At 38.3% G+C, this 22,577-nt stretch overlaps 1 protein-coding gene across 2 annotated transcripts in view; it reads right to left on the reverse strand.

Annotated features, from left to right (window-relative positions):
- Nucleotides 1-16,948, reverse strand: part of LGSN (lengsin, lens protein with glutamine synthetase domain) — a 47,909-nt gene extending 30,961 nt beyond the window's left edge. Inside the window, exon 1 of one of the 2 annotated variants that reach the window (XM_082405140.1) lies at nt 16,872-16,948. In XM_082405140.1, the coding sequence (XP_082261266.1) occupies nt 16,872-16,943 (72 nt within the window). In that variant the 5' untranslated portion in view covers nt 16,944-16,948. Of the gene's footprint in view, nt 1-337; nt 5,026-16,871 lie in introns of those variants that run through there. The other variant, XM_082405139.1, reaches the window with a different exon arrangement.
- Nucleotides 16,949-22,577: the final 5,629 nt, after the last annotated feature.

Consider the following 22,577-nt stretch of genomic DNA (forward strand, 5'->3'; position numbering starts at 1 on the left):
TCAAACTAAATATGCTTTCCTAATGCAAATTCTGAATTTAGTTTTTATTACATTTATAAACTCAATGTGTAGTAGAGAGTTTCTTCAGAAACTTCCCCAGTGTAGACATAAAACAAGTATAATCACATTGTCCTTATTCATTCTGGCACTCAAACAGTTGACATAGAATATTAAAAGCTTTGCTGTCAGTATTTTGATAAATAACATTTTAATTATTAACTTCATACCTCCTTCAGAAGGTCCCCTTCATCATTCATCTCACACATTTTTACTCAAGTTGGCTTTGGAAACCACAGTATCCCCAACAAACGCATTCAACATGTATTTATATGTATACCCAAAACAAACACTGCAGATGATGAATTGCATAGAGGCTCTTTCCAGAGGGGTCTGATAGATAACAAAAGTGAAGCACCAGACTCTGATGTGTCATGCCGAAGGCACAATACACTAGAAATGCACTAGAAAAGTCTAATGACAAATGTTCATTTATGCCTGAGTCCCTACAAACAAAGGACATACAAAGCTTAAAACTGTGTTGATCAACATTTTCTGCAATGTAGTGGTTTTGTTATATAACAGTTGTATTCTGGAATGAAATTTATTGTTAGACTGAGATAATGAAATATTTATTAGACAACTATGCTATCGAAGGCCACAGACAAAAACACAATTGGAAAAATACACCTGTAAGTGACCCAGATTTTTACCGATGGCAAAGATCTACTTATTTGTAATTTCTATGTTTAATTTCCCTTTCTAGCATCACTTCTAGTCTCTAAATTAATTCTGGTCCTTTGCTGTATAACTACTGTCATCTTTCTTTAGCCTTTTCAATTCTCCAAATGTCAGTCTCTGGAGAACCCCAGCCATTCCATCTGTCCACAATGAGCACAGAAATCATCTACAAGCTGCTCTACATGGTCCCAGAAACAGTCCTAACTCAGTCAGAGGAAATAGGAAATGCTTTCTCAAAGGGAGTTTGCTGCCTTCAACCACAACTTCAAGTCTAGTTGATGGGGGATGGTAGGAGGCTTTTTCTGAATCCAGTCAAACCCTCTGTACCCTCCTCCTTGTGTGATGTATAGTCTCCACAGCTGATCACTCCTTTCCAGGGCGTCTAGGCCCAAGAAAGTCCAGGCCCAGCTCCAGCTGGTCAGCTGGGCCTGACTCTCTTGTTCTATCTCTGCAATTGCATAGTCATTATTTTATGTTTGTTGTAATCAACTCTACCTTTTCCTTTATTTCTTTGATCATCTTTCCAGTTGTCTCTCTTTCCTACCTTATGAATGTCAATATCTTCTCCATTTACCCTCTTTGTTTCTTTCTAATCAAACTGCAATATAAAATTCAAACATACTGTGTACAACAGTTGCTATATTGCTGAGAAATTTTTATCTCTGTTCTTAATTACAAAAATGAGTATTTGAAAGGGTTTTCATTTCTCTTTTAAAACTTAAAAAGCTTAAAATTAACCTATTTACCTGTTCACTTGGTTGTTTTTCATCCAAATCTAAATGCTGGTTCTCTTTATAAAATTTAATAGTGCATGTATTTATTTTGTAGAATCAAGATGAAGTAAAAACTTATAGCTGAAGTTGCCAGATAATCAATATTATTTACATAAAACACAACAATCTAAATACGGTTTGCATCCACAGCCACAACTTTTTCCTAACCCTCCAAATTAATAACTAATCCTAATTCTAATATTTGAGATAAAATGGAAAAATTGTTGCGTCATAAAACACGGAGTTGGTACATTTCTGACAAATAAATCAGATAAACCATTAGATCTTACTAAGTTGTTAGAACTTAGTTATTCTTCATTTATAAGATTTTTCATGTCATGAAGAGCTGTCTTATCTGCCCAATAGAGGCATAAACTGCACATCGTTAAGTCAGAGAGATCTTAATTCAGAGATTCTCATTTCTAGTGACAACCTACTCAATGAGCATCCTTCCAACTCTGTTGTACTCATTGGGCCTGTATGCCATCATCTAACCTACTAATCAAATTATCTTTAGCTCCTCCTCATTATAATTGGACTCTTCCTGCACTAAACCTCAAGATTAACTGTTTTAACAGTTCCCCCACAACCCAGGTTTCTTCTCCCACCAGGCTAGTTGTATACTGACTGTGGTGATTTTCACAATTGTTTATCCTAGTTGTGCTGGTTATTGCATACATGCAATTTAATTAAATATTATTTAAACTAATATGAAGAAAGATATTTAACATTTCTTCAAATCTAAGCTGAATGTTTTAGAAAGACTTGAAAATAATACATGTCTTAGTTTGGGCTTCTATAACAAAAATACCATAGAATGGGTAGCTTATAAACAATAGAAATTTATTTCTCACAGTTCTGGAGTCTGGAGAGTTCAAGATCAAGAACAAATTCAACGTCTGGGGAGGGCAGCTTCCTGATTCATAGACGGCTGTCTTCTCACTGTGTCCTAACTTTGCAGAAAGGGTGAGGGAGCTCTCTGAAGTCTCTTTCATAAGGGCACTAATCCAATTTATGAGAGATCAGTTCATAGCAGGATATGTCAAATACAAATTATTGAATTCCATTTGGGTAATACAAATGTAAAAAAAAATTAAGACAATTTGTTAAATTTAGAATTCTCTTTCAGATTGTCTTACAATGGTTTTTAAGATCTAGCATCCAAAAAACAAATAAAAAACCAAAAAATCTTATATTCTTCTTTTTTTTTTTTTTTTTAGTGGGAAATTTTAATTTTTATTACCACCACCAGAAACACAATTTGGACTCAAATGTTCTTTTTATAAACCAGTGAGTTTTATATTATGGTACCTGTCTCATAGCTAAAATGTTTACACAAAAACTATAAGATTTCTGTTTGTATCCGTCTGTATGTTTCTGTATGGCAACATACACATGTTACAAATGTGTGATTTTTTTTTTTACCACCAGATGGTATTACCAAAATTAATCTGTAAAAGAGCTCTATTTAATTGGCTTAAAGAAAAATAAACACTTACATAAATTACAGATTCCCTCAGAAATACAAAAAGTAACCCCCAAATTTTTCAAGTTCACATGAAAATTTAGTTCTCTCATCTGTTTAAAGGACAGTTTTCTTAGACTATTTTTTTTTAATCAATCATCAATTTTATACACATCAGTGCATACATGTCAATCCCAATCGCCCAATTCAGCACACCACCATCCCCACCCCACTGCGGTTTTCCCCCCTTGGTGTCCATACGTTTGTTCTCTACATCTGTGTCTCAACTTCTGCCCTGTAAACCTGTTCATCTGTACCATTTTTCTAGGTTCCACATACATGCGTTAATATAGGATATTTGTTTTTCTCTTTCTGACTTATTTCACCCTGTATGACAGTCTCTAGATCCATCCACGTCTCAACAAATGACTCAATTTCGTTCCTTTTTATAGCTGAGTAATATTCTAATGTATATATGTACCACAACTTCTCTATCCATTCATCTGTCGGTGGGCAATTAGGTTGCTTCCATGACCTGGCTATTGTAAATAGTGCTGCAATGAACATTGGGGTGCATGTCTCTTCTTGAATTACGGTTTTCTCTGGGTATATGCCCAGTAGTGGGATTGCTGGAGAATATGGTAATTCTATTTTTAGGTTTTTTTAATTTTTCTTTATTTTTAAACATCTTTATTGGAGTATAATTGCTTTACAATGGTGTGTTAGTTTCTGAATTATAACAAAGTGAATCAGTTATACATATACATATTCACACAACTCTTCTCTCTTGCATCTCCCTCCCTCCCACCCTCCCTATCCCACCCATCTAGGTGGTCACAAAGCACCAAGCTGATCTCCCTGTGCTATGCAGCTGCTTTCCACTAGCTATCTATTTTACATTTGGTAGTGTATATATGTCCATGCCACTCTCTCACCCTGTCACATCTTACCCTTCCCCCTCCCCATATCCTCAAGTCCATTCTCTAGTAATTCTGTGTCTTTATTCCCGTCTTGGCACTAGATTCTTCATGACATTTTTTTTTTAGATTCCATATATATGTATTAGCATACTGTATTTGTTTTTCTCTTTCTGACTTATTTCACTCTGTATGACAGACTCTAACTCCATCCACCTCACTGCAAATAACTCCATTTCGTTTCTTTTTATGGCTGAGTAATATTCCATTGCATATATGTGCCACATCTTCTTTATCCATTCATCCGATGATGGACACTTAGGTTGTTTCCATGTTCTAGCTATTGTAAATAGAGCTGCAATGAACATTTTGGTACATGACTCTTTTTGAATTATGGTTTTCTCAGGGTATATGCCCAGTAGTGAGATTGCTGGGTCATATGGTAGTTCTATTTTTAGTTTTTTAAGGAACCTCCATACTGTTGTCCATAGTGGCTGTATCAATTTACATCCCTACCAACAGTGCAAGAGTGTTCCCTTTTCTCCACACCCTCTCCAGCATTTATTGTTTCTAGGTTTTTTGATGATGGCCATTCTGACCAATGTGAGATGATATCTCATTGTAGTTTTGATTTGCATTTCTCTAATGATTAATGATGTTGAACATTCTTTCATGTGTCTGTTGGCAATCTGTATATCTTCTTTGGAGAAATGTCTATTTAGGTCTTCTGCCCATTTTTGGATTGGGTTGTTTGTTTTTTTGTTATTTAGCTGCATGAGCTGCTTGTAAATTTTGGAGATTAATCCTTTGACAGTTGCTTCATTTGCAACTATTTTCTCCCATTCTGAGGGTTGTCTTTTGGTCTTGTTTATGGTTTCCCTTGCTGTGCAAAAGCTTTTAAGTTTCATTAGGTCCCGTTTGTTTATTTGTGTTTTTATTTCCATTTCTCTAGGAGTTGGGTCAAAAAGGATCTTGCTGTGATTTATGTCATAGAGTGTTCTGCCTATGTTTTCCTCTAAGAGTTTGATAGTGTCTGGCCTTACATTTAGGTCTTTAATCCATTCTGAGTTTATTTTTGTGTATGGTGTCAGGGAGTGTTCTAATTTCATACTTTTACATGTACCTGTCCAGTTTTCCCAGCATGACTTATTGAAAAGGCTGTCATTTCTCCCCTGTATATGCTTGCCTCCTTTATCAAAGAAAAGGTGACCATGTGTGCATGGGTTTCTCTCTGGGCTTTCTATCCTGTTCCATTGATGTATGTTTCTGTTTTTGTGCCAGTACCAAACTGTCTTGATTACTGTAGCTTTGTAATATAGTCTGAAGTCAGGGAGCCTGATTCCTCCAGCTCCATTTTTCGTTCTCAAGATTGCTTTGGCTATTTGGGGTCTTTTGTGTCTCCATACAAATTGTGAAATTTTTTGTTCTAGTTCTGTGAAAAATGCCAGTGGTAGTTTGATAGGGATTGCATTGAATCTGTAGATTACTTTGGGTAGTAGAGTCATTTTCATAATGTTGATTCTTCCAATCCAAGAACATGGTATATCTCTCTATCTATTTGTATCATCTTTAATTTCTTTCATCAGTGTCCTATAATTTTCTGCATACAGGTCTTTTGTCTCCTTAGGTGGGTTTATTCCTAGATATTTTATTCTTTTTGTTGCAATGGTAAACGGGAGTGTTTTCTTAATTTCACTTTCAGATTTTTCATCATTAGTGTATAGGAATGCAGGAGATTTCTGTGCATTAGTTTTATATCCTGCTACTTTACCAAATTCATTGATTAGCTCTAGGAGTTTTCTGGTAGCCTCTTTAGGATTCTCTATGTATAGTATCATGTCATCTGCAAATAGTGACAGCTTTACTTCTTCTTTTCCGATTTGGATTCCTTTTATTTCTTTTTCTTCTCTGATTGCTGTGGCTAACACTTCCAAAACTATGTTGAATAATAGTGGTGAGAGTGGGCAACCTTGTCTTGTTCCTGATCTTAGTGGAAATGGTTTCAGTTTTTCACCATTGAGGACAATGTTGGCTGTGGGTTTGTCATATATGGCCTTTAGTATGTTGAGGAAAGTTCCCTCTTTGCCTACTTTCTGCAGGGCTTTTATCATAAATGGGTGTTGAATTTTGTCGAAAGCTTTCTCTGCATCTATTGAGATGATCATATGGTTTTTCTCCTTCAATTTGTTAATATGATGTATCACATTGATTGATTTGCGTATATTGAAGAATTCTTGCATTCCTGGAATAAACCCCACTTGATCATGGTGTATGATCCTTTTAATGTGCTGTTGGATTCTGTTTGCTAGTATTTTGTTGAGGACTTTTGCATCTATGTTCATCCGTGATATTGGCCTGTAGTTTTCTTTCTTTGTGACATCTTTGTCTGGTTTTGGTATTAGGGTGATGGTGGCCTTGTAGAATGAGTTGGGGAGTGTTCCTCCTTCTGCAATATTTTGGAAGAGTTTGAGAAGGATAGGTATTAGCTCTTCTCTAAATGTTTGATAGAATTCGCCTGTGAAGCCGTCTGGTCCTGGGCTTTTGTTCCTTGGAAGATTTTTAATCACAGTTTCAATTTCAGGGGAGGAGCAAGATGGCGGAAGAGTAAGACGCAGAGATCACTTTCCTTCCCACAGATACAGTAGAAACACATCTACACGTGGAACTGCTCCTACAGAACACCTACTGAACGCTGGCAGAAGACGTCAGACCTCCCAAAAGGCAAGAAAATCCCCACGTACTTGGGTAGGGCAAAAGAAAAAAGAAATAACAGAGACAAAAGAATAGGGATGGGACCTGCACCAGTGGGAGGGAGCTGTGAAGGAGGAAAGGTTTCCACACACTAGGAAGCCCCTTCGTGGGCAGAGACTGCGGGTGGCAGAGGGGGGAAGCTTCGGAGCCACGGAGGAGAGCGCAGCCACAGGGGTGCGGAGGGCAAAGCGGAGAGATTCCCGCATGGAGTATCGGTGCTGAGTAGCACTCACCAGCCTGAGAGGCTTGTCTGCTCACCCGCCGGGGCGGGCGGGGCTGGGAGCTGAGGCTTGGGCTTCGGTGCTAGCCGGGAGGGAGTCCGGGAAAAAGTCTGCAGCTTCTGAAGAGGCAAGAGACTTTTTCTTGCCTCTTTGTTTCGTGGTGCGCAAGGAGAGGGGATTCAGAGTGCAGCCTTAACGAACTCCAGAGACTGGCACGAGCCGCGGCTATCAGCGCGGATCCCACAGCAACAGGGGCGCAGAGGGAAAAACGGAGAGATTCCCGCACAGAGGCTCGGCGCTGAGCGGCGCTCACCAGCCCGAGAGGCTTGTCTGCTCACCCGCCGGGGCGGGCGGGGGCTGGGAGCCGAGGCTCGGGCTTCGGTCGGATCGCAGGGAGAGGACTGGGGCTGGTGGCGTGAACACAGCCTGAAGGGGTTAGTGTGCCACAGCTAGCCGGGAGGGAGCCCGAGAAAAAGTCTGCAGCTGCTGAAGAGGCAAGAGACTTTTTCTTGCCTCTTTGTTTCACGGCGCGCAAGGAGAGGGGATTCAGAGCGCCGCCTAAATGAACTCCAGAGACTGGCACGAGCTGCGGCTATCAGTGCGGACCCCAGAGGTGGGCGTGAGCTGCATCTATCAGCACGGACCCCAGAGGTGGGCGCGAGCCGCGGCTAACAGCATGGACCCCAGAGGTGGGCGCAAGCCGTGGTTATCAGCACGGACCCCAGAGACAGGCAGGAGACGCTAGGGCTGCTGCTGCTGCCACCAAGAAGCTTGTGTGCAAGCGCAGGTCACTCTCCACACCACCCCTCCCGGGAGCCGGTGCAGCCCGCCGCTGCCGGGCTCCCGTGGTCCGGGGACAACTTCCCCTGGAGAACGCATGGCGCACCTCAGGCTGCTGCAACGTCACGCCGGCCTCTGCTGCAGCAGGCTCGCCCCACATCCGTACCCCTCCCTCCCCCCATCCTGAGTGAGCCAGAGCCCCCGAAGCAGCTGCTCCTTTAACCCCGTTCTGTCTGGGCGGGAAACAGACGCCCTCAGGTGACCTACACGCAGAGGCGGGTCCAAATCCAAAGCTGAACCCCGGGAGCTGTACGAACAAAGAAGAGAAAGGGAAATCTCTCCCAGGGGCCTCAGAAGCAGCGGATTAAAGCTCCACAAACAACTTGATGTGCCTGGATCTGTTAAATACCTGAATAGACAACGAATCATCCCAAATTCAAAAGGTGGACTCTGGGAGCAGGATATATTAATTTTTCCCCTTTTCCTTTTTTTGTGAGTGGATATGTGTATGCTTCTTGGTGAGATTTTGTCTATATAGCTTTGCTTTCACCATTAGTGCTAGGGTTAGGCCCGTCCGTTTTTGTTTTTTGTTTTTTTTTTACTTAAAAAAAATGTTTTTTTCCTAATAACTCTTTTCTTAATAATTTTTTCCTTATTTTCTATTTTTAGAAATTAAAAAAAATTTTAATAAGTTTTTTCATATTTTTTATTTTAAAAAATTAAAAAAATTTTTCCCCTAATAATTTTTTTCTTAATATTTTTTTTCTTATTTTTTATTATAAAAAATTAATAAATCTATCTTTAAAAATTAAAAAAAAAATTTTCTGAATACATTTACTCTTAATAATTTTTTTTCTTATTTTTTATTATAATAGCTTTATTTTATCCTCTTTCTTTCTTTCTTTCTATTTTTTTCTCCCTTATACTCTGAGCTGTGTGGATGAAAGGCTCTTGGTGCTCCAGCCAGGCATCAGGGCTGTGCCTCTGAGGTGGGAGAGCCAACTTCAGGACACTGGTCCACAAGAGACCTCCCAGCTCCATGTGATACCAAACGGTGAAAATCTCTCAGAGATCACCATCTCAACATCAAGACCCAGCTTCACACAATGACCAGCAAGCTACAGGGCTGGACACCCTATGCCAAACAACTAGCAAGACAGGAACATAGCCCCATCCATTAGCAAAGAGGCTGCCTAAAATCATAATAAGGCCACAGACACCCCAAAACACACCACCAGATGTGGACGTGCCCACCAGAAAAACAAGATCCAACCTCATCCACCAGAACACAGGCACTAGTCCCCTCCACCAGGAAGCCTACAAAACCCACTGAACGAACCTTAGCCACTGGGGACAGATACCAAAAACAACGGGAACTTCGAACCTCCAGCCTGTGAAAAGGAGACCCCAAACACAGTAAGATAAGCAAAATGAGAAGACAAAAAAACACACAGCAGGTGAAGGAGCAGGGTCAAAACACAGCAGACCTAACAAATGAAGAGGAAATAGGCAATCTACCTGAAAAAGAATTCAGAATAATGATAGTAAAGATGATCCAAAATCTTGGAAATAGAATAGACAAAATGCAAGAAACATTTAACAAGGATGTAGAAGAACTAAAGAGGAACCAAGCAACGATGAAAAACACAATAAATGAAATTAAAAATACTCTAGATGGGATCAATAGCAGAATAACTGAGGCAGAAGAACGGATAAGTGACCTGGAAGATAAAATAGTGGAAATAACTACTGCAGAGCAGAATAAAGAAAAAAGAATGAAAAGAACTGAGGACAGTCTCAGAGACCTCTGGGACAACATTAAACGCACCAACATTCGAATTATAGGGATCCCAGAAGAAGAAGAGAAAAAGAAAGGGACTGAGAAAATATTTGAAGAGATTATAGTTGAAAACTTCTCTAATATGGGAAAGGAAATAGTTAATCAAGTCCTGGAAGCACAGAGAGTCCCATACAGGATAAATCCTAGGAGAAACATGCCAAGACACATATTAATCAAACTATCAAAAATTAAATATAAAGAAAACATATTAAAACCAGCAAGGGAAAAACAGCAAATAACACACAAGGGAATCCCCATAAGGTTAACAGCTGACCTTTCAGCAGAAACTCTGCAAGCCAGAAGGGAGTGGCAGGATATACTTAAAGTGATGAAGGAGAAAAACCTACAACCAAGGTTACTCTACCCAGCAAGGATCTCATTCAGATTTGATGGAGAAATTAAAACCTTTACAGACAAGCAAAACTTGAGAGAGTTCAGCACCACCAAACCAGCTTTGCAACAAATGCTAAAGGAACTTCTCTAGGCAAGAAACACAAGAGAAGGAAAAGACCTACAACAACCAACCCAAAACATTTAAGAAAATGGGAATAGGAACATACATATCAATAATTACCTTAAATGTAAATGGATTAAATGCTCCCACCAAAAGACACAGGCTGGCTGAATGGATACAAAAACAAGACCCATATATATGCTGTCTACAAGAGACCCACTTCAGACCTAGAGACACATACAGACTGAAAGTGAGGGGATGGAAAAAGATATTCCATGCAAATGGAAATCAAAAGAAAGCTGGAGTAGCAATTCTCATATCAGACAAAATAGACTTTAAAATAAAGACTATTACAAGAGACAAAGAAGGACACTATATAATGATCAAGCAATCGATCCAAGAGGAAGGTATAACAATTGTAAATATTTATGCACCCAACATAGGAGCACCTCAATACATAAGGCAAAAACTAACAGCCATAAAAGGGGAAATCGACAGCAACACAATCATAGTAGGGGACTTTAACACCCCACTTTCACCAATGGACAGATCATCCAAAATGAAAATAAATAAGGAAACACAAGCTTTAAATGATACATTAAACAAGATGGACTTAATTGATATTTATAGGACATTCCACCCAAAAACAAGAGAATACACTTTTTTCTCAAGTGCTCATGGAACGTTCTCCAGGATAGATCATATCTTGGGTCACAAATCAAGCCTTGGTAAATTTAAGAAAATTGAAATCGTATCAGGTATCTTTTCCAACCACAACGCTATGAGACTAGATATCAATTACAGGAAAAGATCTGTAAAAAATACAAACACATGGAGGCTACACAATACACTACTTAATAACGAAGTGATCACTGAAGAAATCAAAGGGGAAATCAAAAAATACCTAGAAACAAATGACAATGGAGACACGACGACCCAAAACATATGGGATGCAGCAAAAGCAGTGGTAAGAGGGAAGTTTATAGCAATACAAGCCTACCTCAAGAAACAGGAAACATCTCGAATAAACAACCTAACCTTGCACCTAAAGCAATTAGAGAAAGAAGAGCATAAAAACCCCAAAGCTAGCAGAAGGAAAGAAATCATAAAGATCAGATCAGAAATAAATGAAAAAGAAATGAAGGAAACAATAGCAAAAATCAATGAAACTAAAAGCTGGTTCTTCGAGAAGATAAACAAAATTGACAAACCATTAGCCAGACTCATCAAGAGAAAAAGGGAGAAGACTCAAATCAACAGAATTAGAAATGAAAAAGGAGACGTAACCACTGACACTGCAGAAATACAAAGGATCATGAGAGATTACTACAAGCAACTCTATGGCAATAAAATGGACAACTTGGAAGAAATGGACAGATTCTTAGAAATGCACAACCTACCGAGACTGAACCAGGAAGAAATAGAAAATATGAACAGACCAATCACAAGCACTGAAATTGAAACTGTGATTAAAAATCTTCCAAGGAACAAAAGCCCAGGACCAGATGGCTTCACAGGCGAATTCTATCAAACATTAAGAGAAGAGCTAACACCTATCTTTCTCAAGCTCTTCCAAAATATTGCAGAGGGAGGAACACTTCCCAACTCATTCTACGAAGCCACCATCACCCTGATACCAAAACCAGACAAAGATGTCACAAAGAAAGAAAACTACAGACCAATATCACTGATGAACATAGATGCAAAATCCTCAACAAAATACTAGCAAACAGGATCCAACAGCATATTAAAAGGATTATACACCATGATCAACTGGGATTTATTCCGGGAATGCAAGGATTCTTCAATATACGCAAATCAATCAACGTGATACATCATATTAAAAAACTGAAGGAGAAAAACCATATGATCATCTCAATAGATGCAGAGAAAGCTTTCGACAAAATTCAACACCCATTTATGATAAAAGCCCTGCAGAAAGTAGGCATAGAGGGAACTTTCCTCAACATAATAAAGGCCATATATGACAAACCCACAGCCAACATTGTCCTCAATGGTGAAAAACTGAAACCATTTCCACTAAGATCAGGAACAAGACAAGGTTGCCCACTCTCACCACTATTATTCAACATAGTTTTGGAAGTGTTAGCCACAGCAATCAGAGAAGAAAAAGAAATAAAAGGAATCCAAACCGGAAAAGAAGTAAAGCTGTCACTGTTTGCAGATGACATGACACTATACATAGAGAATCCTAAAACTGCCACTAGAAAACTACTAGAGCTAATCAATGAATTTGGTAAAGTAGCAGGATACAAAATTAATGCACAGAAATCTCTTGCATTCCTATATACTAATGATGAAAAATCTGAAAGTGAAATTAAGAAAACACTCCCGTTTACCATTGCAACAAAAAGAATAAAATATCTAGGAATAAACCTACCTAAGGAGACAAAAGACCTGTATGCAGAAAATTATAAGACACTGATGAAAGAAATTAAAGATGATACAAATAGATGGAGGGATATACCATGTTCTTGGATTGGAAGAATCAACATTGTGAAAATGACTCTACTACCCAAAGCAATCTACAGATTCAATGCAATCCCTATCAAACTACCACTGGCATTTTTCACAGAACTAGAACAAAAAAATTCACAATTTGTATGGAGACACAAAAGACCCCGAATAGCCAAAGCAATCTTGAGAACGAAAAATGGAGCTGGAGTAATCAGGCTCCCTGACTTCAGACTATATTACAAAGCTACAGTAATCAAGACAGTTTGGTACTGGCACAGAAACAGAAACATACATCAATGGAACAGGATAGAAAGCCCAGAGATAAGCCCACGCACATATGGTCACCTTATCTTTGATAAAGGAGGCAAGCATATACAGTGGAGAAAAGACAGTCTCTTCAATAAGTGGTGCTGGGAAAATTGGACAGGTACATGTAAAAGTATGAAACTAGAACACTCCCTGACACCATACACAAAAATAAACTCAAAATGGATTAAAGACCTAAATTTTAAGCCAGACACTATCAAACTCTTAGAGGAAAACATAGGCAGAACACTCTATGACATAAATCGCAGCAAGATCCTTTTTGACCCAGCTCCTAGAGAAATGGAAATAAAAACACAAAGAAACAAATGGGAACTAATGAAACTTAAAAGCTTTTGCACAGCAAGGGAAACCATAAACAAGACCAAAAGACAACCCTCAGAATGGGAGAAAATAGTTGCAAATGAAGCAACTGACAAAGGATTAATCTCCAAGATTTACAAGCAGCTCATGCAGCTCAATAACAAAAAAACAAACAACCCAATCCAAAAATGGGCAGAAGACCTGAACAGACATTTCTCCAAAGAAGATATACAGATGGCCAACAGACACATGAAAGAATGCCCAATATCCTTAATCATTAGAGAAATGCAAATCAAAACTACAATGAGGTATCATCTCACACCGGTCAGAATGGCCATCATCAAAAAATCTAGAAACAATAAATGCTGGAGAGGGTGTGGAGAAAAGGGAACACTCTTGCACTGTTGGTGGGAATGTAAATTGATACAGCCACTATGGACAACAGTATGGAGGTTCCTTAAAAAACTAAAAATAGAACTACCATATGACCCAGCAATCCCACTACTGGGCATATACCCTGAGAAAACCATAATTCAAAAAGAGTCATGTACCAAAATGTTCATTGCAGCTCTATTTACAATAGCCAGGACATGGAAGCAACCAAAGTGTCCATCATCGGATGAATGGATAAAGAAGATGTGGCACATATATACAATGGAATATTACTCAGCCATAAAAAGAAATGAAATGGAGGCATTTGTAATGAGGTGGTGGAGTTAGAGTCTGTCATACAGAGTGAAGTAAGTCAGAAAGAGCAAAACAAATACAGTATGCTAACACATATATATGGAATCTAAGAAAAAAAAAAAAAAAGACATGAAGAACCTAGGGGCAAGATGGGAATAAAGACACAGACCTACTAAAGAATGGACTTGAGGATATGTGGAGGGGGAGGGGTAAGATGTGACAGGGTGAGAGAGTGTCATGGACATATATACACTACCAAATGTAAAATAGATAGCTAGTGGGAAGCAGCCGAATAGCACAGGGAGATCAGCTCGGTGCTTTGTGACCACCTAGAGGGGTGGGATGGGGAAAGTGGGAGGGAGGGAGATGCAAGAGGGAAGAGAAATGGGAACATATGTATATGTATAACTGATTCACTTTGTTTTAAAGCAGAAACTAACACACCATTGTAAAGCAATTATACTTCAATAAAGATGTTAAAAAAAAAAAAAAGATACATCTACACATGGAACAATTCTCCCTGAAAACTAACTGGAGACTAGCAGAAAGACTCCTGTACAACCAAGGCTTTGCAAATGATATGTCTGATAAGGGATTACTATCCAAATATATAAACTGTTCATACAATCCAAAATCACAAAAACCAACAACCCAATTAATAAATGAACAGAAGGCAAGCATAGACATTCTCCCAAGGAAGATATACAGATGGCCAACAGAGACATGAAAAAGTGCTCAACATTGCTAATCATCAGAGACAGCAAGTCAATATCACAATGAGATATCGCCTCACACCTGTCAAAATGGCTGTCATCAAAAAGTCCATAAATAACAAATGTTGGTGAGGATGTGAAGAAAAGGGAACCCTTGTACACTGTAGGTGGGATTGTTGCAGCTACTATGGAAAGCAGTATGGCAATTCCTCAAAACTAAAAATAGAAGTACCATATGATACCAGTTCCACTGCTGGTATACATCCAAAGAAACTGAAAACACTAATTCAAAAAGAGACAAGCACCCCAATTTTCACAGCAGCTTATTTACCATAACCAAGATATTGAAGCAACCCAAGTGTCCATAAACAGATAAATGGATAAAGAAGATGTGGTATATATATATATATATATATATATATATATATATATATATTACTCAGCCATAAAAAAGAATGAAATTCTGCCATTTGCTGCAATGTGATTGGACCTAGAGAGTATTATGCTTAGTGAAATAAGTCAGACAGAAAGACAAATACTGTATGTTATAAGTTATATGAAGAATCTAAAAAACTGAAGCAAAAAATTCTATATAACAAAACAGAAACAAAGTCACAGACAGAGCAAAGAAGTGGTTACCAATGGGGAGAGGTAAGGTGAGAGGAGTGAGATAAGGGTATGGGATTAAGAGGTACAAACTATTATGTATAAAATAGAGAAGAAACACAGGGAAATATAGCCATTATTTTAATACAACTTTAAATAGAGTATAATTTATAAAACTATTGAATCACTACACTGTACATCTGAACCTAAAAAAAATAAAATTAAAATAAAAAAGAGTATCATGGAACAATTCTATATAAAAGATTATTGGCCTGCATTAAACACAATGCTTCTATTCCCACTTGGGGTCCTTGTGCAAGTTCAGCATCTAAATACTAGCTTACATATGTTCATGGCTTTTCTTTCCCAGTCATTATGGCATTGAAAAGAATGATAATGGTTTTTTTCCTTGGATATTCTCCTGAAAAAAAGGATTAGTTTCTGTAAAAGTATCAACAGATTTTATAGTATTTAGTGGAGTCAGAAAAAATATTTCTGTTTTCAAAAAAAGCATTATTTTCTGTAAAAGGATTAATGGTTTTTATAGTATTTAATGGAGTCAGAAAAATAATTCTGTTTTCCCCTAATATTTCAATATGTTTTCTTCATAAAGCTGAATATACCTATAAAAAACCAATTACTGTACTAATTACTTCACAGTATTATTACTAGTACCAAATTAACTAAAATATTTGAAGAAATTTATAAACTGTAAAACAGTTCACAGATTTTACTTATGATTGTTACTGGGTCTAGTCATAGTTATAGGTTTGAAGACCATAGATTATCTCAGAGCACTAAAATTAGTCTGAACTGTAAGTGCACAGATTTTAAAAATTTTTCTTTATTTCCAGATTGAATCAACAGCATACTTAAAAAGTGCTGCATACACATCAAAAAACTACAAAGTAAACAATTCAAAAAACCAATTGTTAAGTAAACTAATTGGTATTTTATCGTAATAAAAAGAATCTGACACAATCACTGACATCTAAATGTATTTACAGAAAAAAAAAAAAAAACAACAACCAGATATTTATTTTATACATGTCTTGAATTTGAATCTGAAAATAAAATAACAGCAGTCCAGTAATCTTAACCTCTTTGAATTAGATTAGACACTAAAGCATTATTAAAGTGGGGTTTCAATTATAGATACTCTATCTCTTTTCAGACTTCAAAATGATGTCAACATATTGGAGAAGATTTAAGGAACATTAGGTCACTTTCTCAGGATTTTTCCAATATCAGTGGAAGAATTTCTTGTAATGACCCTTTGGGTAGAGTATTTAAAAGTAAGTAAGTAAATAAATCACTTCAAAAGAAGAAGGCATTGAGGTTAAAATGATCTTTGCAGAAAAAGAAATGCAGTTAGAGGGAAGAATATTGTTACATAAAGTGAATTATATGTACTAGTATGTATCTAGGCAAACAGTAGATGGCAACATCTACACAGTCTTGTTTTTGAAAGGATTATATAACATCAATATAAATCAGGCTAATGATTCATGAAATATGGGACTTTCCAAAACTCATGTATTAGAAAAGATATTTATGCACATACACATTTTGTTTTTATGCTTCCTATTTTACAATATCATGCTTCTACCTTATTAGAAGGACTTCACTAAGATCATTAACCTAAAAAATGTTTTATTTGTGAGTCACATTAGATTGCTCATCTAAACAAAGGAACAGTATTGTTTTTCCTCATATGAGTTGGCCGGATGAGGTGGTTGAATTAGATACGGATGAGGATTAATGGAACCACGGATACCTTCTTTAATGAAAAGTAACAAATAAATAAATCTCTGACGTGACCTCAATAATTGGAGTTGCAGCAAGCTGCGGCAGGAGGCACATCTGGTGGTCAAGGGAAGGTGCAAGATGCATCTATCAAGTTTCCTTTTCTCTTTTGAGCTCATACAGCCCCCACCTGCCTCTGTTAGTAACGCTGAAGTCTGAAGACATTCTCACAAACCACTTTCAAACCTAAGAAAACCATGGAAGTCACTGTGGACTTTGATGCCTGGGGGTATTTTTATTTTCCAGAATGATGAGATTTATTATTGACGGTTTTCCTGGTCAGAAATCAGAGAGCAGCTCTGCTGGCGAGCAGCAGTGTTGCCTTTACAACAGCAGAGGTCACTAAGAGAAAAAGGGAAGGGGATGGAGCCATCCAGCCAGAACCTGCTCCCACTTTCTTTGACAATCAGCAGGCAAGAGGCTGACACAAACGAAGGATAACCTAATCCTAAGTACCCAATAGGATCTCCTGGGCAAGCAGTGGCTCTATCCTGGTCACAGTGCTTTCCTGGACATGCTCAGAGATGTTTAAGACTCTCTGCAGAGAGAATTAGTTCCTACCAAAGAGTATATATTTAGGGAACCATAATAAAATATAGAGTGAAAATTTCCACTATATGCTTTTACAGTTATTGAAATTTTTCCTACCTCTCCAATTCTGGATGTGGATCAATCTTTAGAAAGAACAAATAACATCTACCCCCCCCCCCAACAACAACAAAAAAAGAATGGGAAAAATAAAATAGTTTAGCTCTACATCTTTCAACAAAAATTTTTGAGTATCAGACACTGTTCTAAGTACTCGGGTACAAAAGTAAACAAAATACATTACATCCTTTTCCTCATGGAACTTAAAGAGTCTGGTAGGAGCAGGCAGAAACTGAACAAAGAAATGGTATATCACATGTCAAGTGGTGTATTTGTTTTCTAGAGCTGCCACAACAAAGTGCCACAAACTGCGTGACATAAAACAACAGAAATTTATTATCTCATAGTTGTGGAGGCTAGAAATCCAAAATTGAGGTATCTGCAGGGCCATGATCCCTCTGAAACCTGTAGGGAAATCTCCCTTGCCTTTTCTTAGCTTCTGGGGCTTTGCCAGGAATGCTTGGCTTGTATTGATAGATGTGTCACTCCAATCCTCCATCTTCACATGGCATTCTCCGTGTCTCTTCACAGACTCCTTTATATATGTCTATGTTTGTGTCCAAATTTCTCCTTTTTATAAGAACACCAGTCAGACTGGACTAGGACCCACCCCAATAAACTCATCTTAACTTAGCTACGTCTGCAAAGAACCTATTTACAAATAAGGTCACAGTCTGAAGTACTGGAGGTTAGAGCTTCAAAATATATTTTGGGGGGGGGGCAAAATTTAACTCATAACCCATATTATGAAAAACTGAAGCAGAGTAAAGGAAATAGAGAGTAACAGGCAAGGGGAGGGAAGGCACACTGAGATAAGGTAGTCAAGAAAAATGACATTTGAATAGAGAAAGTAAAATCTGAACAGAGAACTGAGGAATTGGGGCATGCAGATAACTGAGAGAAGAGATATCTGCTCCTGAAAATACATGACTTTTAAGTGCGAAAATTGTAATACAACCAATTGTCTTCACTCTTTAAAATATTTTCATGATTATAAAGAAAGGCGTATTAACATCACAATCCAAAATCATTCTTTTTTAACTCTAAACAAATTGATTCATTTTCCTTTAACTCATCCTTAGCAAGAATAGAGGGGATACTGATTGATTGTAAGCTTAAATGATGATTCTCTAAACAAATATTCATTTTGTAGCAACTATTCATTTTGCACACTTCTAGCTCCTGGGGAAAAAGGGAATAAAAAATGTAAAACTCTTTGCCTTCATGGAGTTTATATTTCAAGAAGGGGGAACTGAATTTGACTTTTCACTGTTTCTCCCCCACTGGTTTGGAAATTGAAGACACCTGCCCAGTAAGAGTAAAGTGTGTCTTTGCAGCTATCAAGAATCATGAGGTCTCATGAGGACCCATAAACTTAACTGTTCCAAGTATTCATTGGATGGGGAACACTTTATAGACTCTCCTTCAAATGGCACTAACTTGTTTGGCAACACCATCAGCAACAGAAGTTCACAATCCCCCCAAACCCACCATCCACAGGAACTTCTTTCACCCTTGCTCCCTCTGTTCCAAAAATACAGTCCTGCTGCTTTTCCCGGAAAACACCAGGCTCTGCACTTGCTGCTCTCCAGATAATACCTTCCTGGCTAGGTGCTTCACTTCCAAGTCTTTCCTAAAATGTCACCTTCTCTCTGTAAGTCTTTTCTGGTCTACCCATTTAAAATTAACCCTCTGCCACTTCAACTGTCCTTATTCCCCTTCCCTGCATATTTTTCTCCAAAATATATATAACCATCAATTTTTTAACTCACAGATTTTGTTCATTGTCTGCTTCTTCATATTGAAACATAAACTCCATGAAGACAAAGATTTTTATCCTTTTGTTTTTTACTGCTATGTTCCCTGGAGTGAGAAGCATGCCTGGCACAAAATAAGTATGTGTTTAAAGAATGATCGTTTAAACATAATCTGCAGACCGTCTATTTGTGTTAAAGGAGAGTTGACTGCAAGCCGTCAACTTTTCCCAGGTGGGCCACATCTGAACATTGACACTGTCTCTTCAATGACAGTCGTAGGCAATTTAGAGACATTCCTTGAAATTGATGTTGCTCATATTTCTCTTTATAAATAGTGAGAATGTCTTTAAATCTTTATCTTAAGGAAGGGGAGACCTGTTCAGGTGTGCTATTTTATGATGAACTAACTCATATACAGATAAAACCTGGAGAACTTGGCCCAGGAAGTTCCTACAGTTATTCCACCAAACACTCAGCATGATCTTGATGGAATAAGTCATGTGACTTGCCCATATATGTGCTACCTTTTCAAATGTAGGTAGAAGTCCATTATGATTAATAAATACATACAGGAGAAATAATTCTGCATTAGCTTGGCTGCATTCATATGCAGATATTAAATATTAGATGGAAACAATGTTAGGTGACTTGAAATTTACTCTGATAATAAAAAGGTTCCTATTGTACAAGAATGTAGTCCCTGTCAGGATACTCAGAATTGTAGGTGGAGCAGTGCTTCTAGACTCAAATTAAAATCACCTGGGAAGATTTGTAAGCACTGCTGCCTAGTCCTCACCCCTCCAGAATTCTGCTTTAAATAGTGAAAGATGGGGCCAATAGTTTCTTAAGCTTCCTAGGTGATTCTAATGTGGAGGTAGGTGAAGATCTAATGCAGTAAAATAACTCAATATCCTCTAAGAAATGACCAAGGAAAGTGTACACAGATGGTCCCTGACTCACAATGGTTTGGTTTATGGTTTTTCCATTTTATGATAGTACAAAAGCAACACCAGTAGAAACCATGCTTGGAATTTTGAATTTTGATCTTTTCCCAGGCTAGTGCTATGCTGTACAATCCTCTCTCTCATGATGCTGGGCCATGGCAGTGAGCCACATCTCCCAGTCAGCCACACAATCATGAGGGTAACAACTTACAACCATTCAGTACCCAGACAACCATTCTGTTTTTCACTTTCAGTACAGTATTCAATAAATTACCTGAGATATTCAACACTTTACTATAAACCAGACCTTGTGTTACATGATTTTGGCCAACTGTAGGCTAATGTAAGTGTTCTGAGCACATTTAAGGTAGGCGAGGCTAAGCTATGATGTTTAGTAGGTTAGGTGCATTACATTTCATCTTACAAGGGGTGTATTAACTTTTCAAATTACAACGGGTTTACTGGGACATAAGCTCATCATAAGTTAAAGAACATGTGTATTGAGTTTACAGAATTATTCCAGAAGTGCACTGTCCTAATGAAACCATACCCCATAGAGTTAAAAAAAAAACCCATCCTGAAACCATGCCCCACAAGGTTAACAGAAACTGGAAACTAACAGAAAGTCTTGAGATTATCTTACAAAAGACCAGATAAGGGAACAGCTTGTTAAAAACCCCTCTGCTTGTAACAAAACAAAACTGGCTGAGACTGCATGGAACCAACATGGCTGATTGGGGTCTGCTCAGAATGGACTTGCTTGTCCAGTAGGTGACATTTGGACATCATGGACCCAAATTCCCCTGCATGTTTCATACCAACCCTCCTGGACTTTGCACATGTGTCCCATGAGGAAGCGTGTCCGTCCTGTGCAGACTGACAATTGCTGCACATTTCCCTCCCTCCAGTCACCTTCCCTAACCTCTGGCCACCCTATGCTCTTCATCTATAAATATCCCCACTTCCCACTTTTGCAGAGGTAGACTTGAGATTTGTTCTCGCATCTCCCCTCTCAGTTGCCTTGTGAATAAACTCTTTTTCTGCTGCAAACCTCCAGCATCTCAACATTAGGTTTGCTGCATGTCAGGTAAGTGAAACTCTTTAGTAACATTAATAGGAAAAGAAGAGGACCTTTAAGATGGCAGAGGAGTAAGATGTGGACATTACCAACCACCTCACAAATATATCGAAAATACATCTACATGTGGAACAACTCCAACAGAACACCTACTGAACACTGGCAGAAGACCTCAGACTTCCCAAAAGGCAAGAAACTCCCCACGTACCAGTCTGACAGGGTCTTGGTGCTCCAGCCGGGTGTCAGGTCCGAGCCTCTGAAGTGGGAGAGCCGAATTCAGGACATTGGACCACCAGAGACCTCCTGGCACCACATAATATCAATCAATGAGAGCTCTCCCAGAGATCTCCATCTCAACGTTAAATGACCCAGCTCCAGTCAACGACCAGCAAGCTCCAGTGCTGGACACCTCATGCCAAACAATGAGCAAGACAGGAATACAACCCCACCCATTAGCAGAGAGGCCACCTAAAATCATAATAACTTCACAGACACCCAACACACACCACTGGATGTGGTTCTGCCCACAAGAAAGACAGATCCAGATTCATCCACCAGAACACATGCACCAGTTCCCTCCACCAGGAAGCCTACATAACCCATTGAACCAACCTTACCCACTGCAGACAGACATGAAAAACAACAGGAACTATGAACCTGCATCCTGCAAAAAGAAGATCCCAAACACAGTAAGTTAAACAAAATGAGAAAACACAGACATATGAAGCAGATGAAAGAGCAAGGTAAAAACCCATCAGACCAAACAAATGAAGAGGAAATAGGCAGTCTACCTGAAAAAGAATTCAGAGTAATGATATTAAGATGATCCAAAATCTTGGAAATAGAATGGAGAAAATACAAGAAACGATTAACAAGGACCTAGAAGAACTACAGAGCAAACAAACAATGATGAACAAGACAATAAATAAAATTTAAAATTCTCTAGAAGGAATCAATAGCAGAATAACTGAGGCAGAAGAACGGATAAGTGACCTGGAAGATAAAAGAGTGGAAATAACTACCTCAGAGCAGAATAAAGAAAAAAGAATGAAAAGAATTGAGTACAGTCTCAGAGACCTCTGGGATGACATTAAACACACCAACATTCGCATTATAGAGGTCCCAGAAGAAGAAGAGAAAAAGAAAGGGTCTGAGAAAATATTTGAAGACATTATAGTTGAAAACTTCCCTAGCATGGGAAAGGAAATAGTTGGTCAAGTCCAGGAAGCGCAGAGAGTCCCATATATGATAAATCCAAGGAGAAACACACCAAGACACATGTTAATGAAACCAT

This window comes from Balaenoptera borealis (assembly GCF_965194805.1).
Source record: "Balaenoptera borealis genome assembly, chromosome: 9".
NCBI lineage: Eukaryota > Metazoa > Chordata > Mammalia > Artiodactyla > Balaenopteridae > Balaenoptera > Balaenoptera borealis.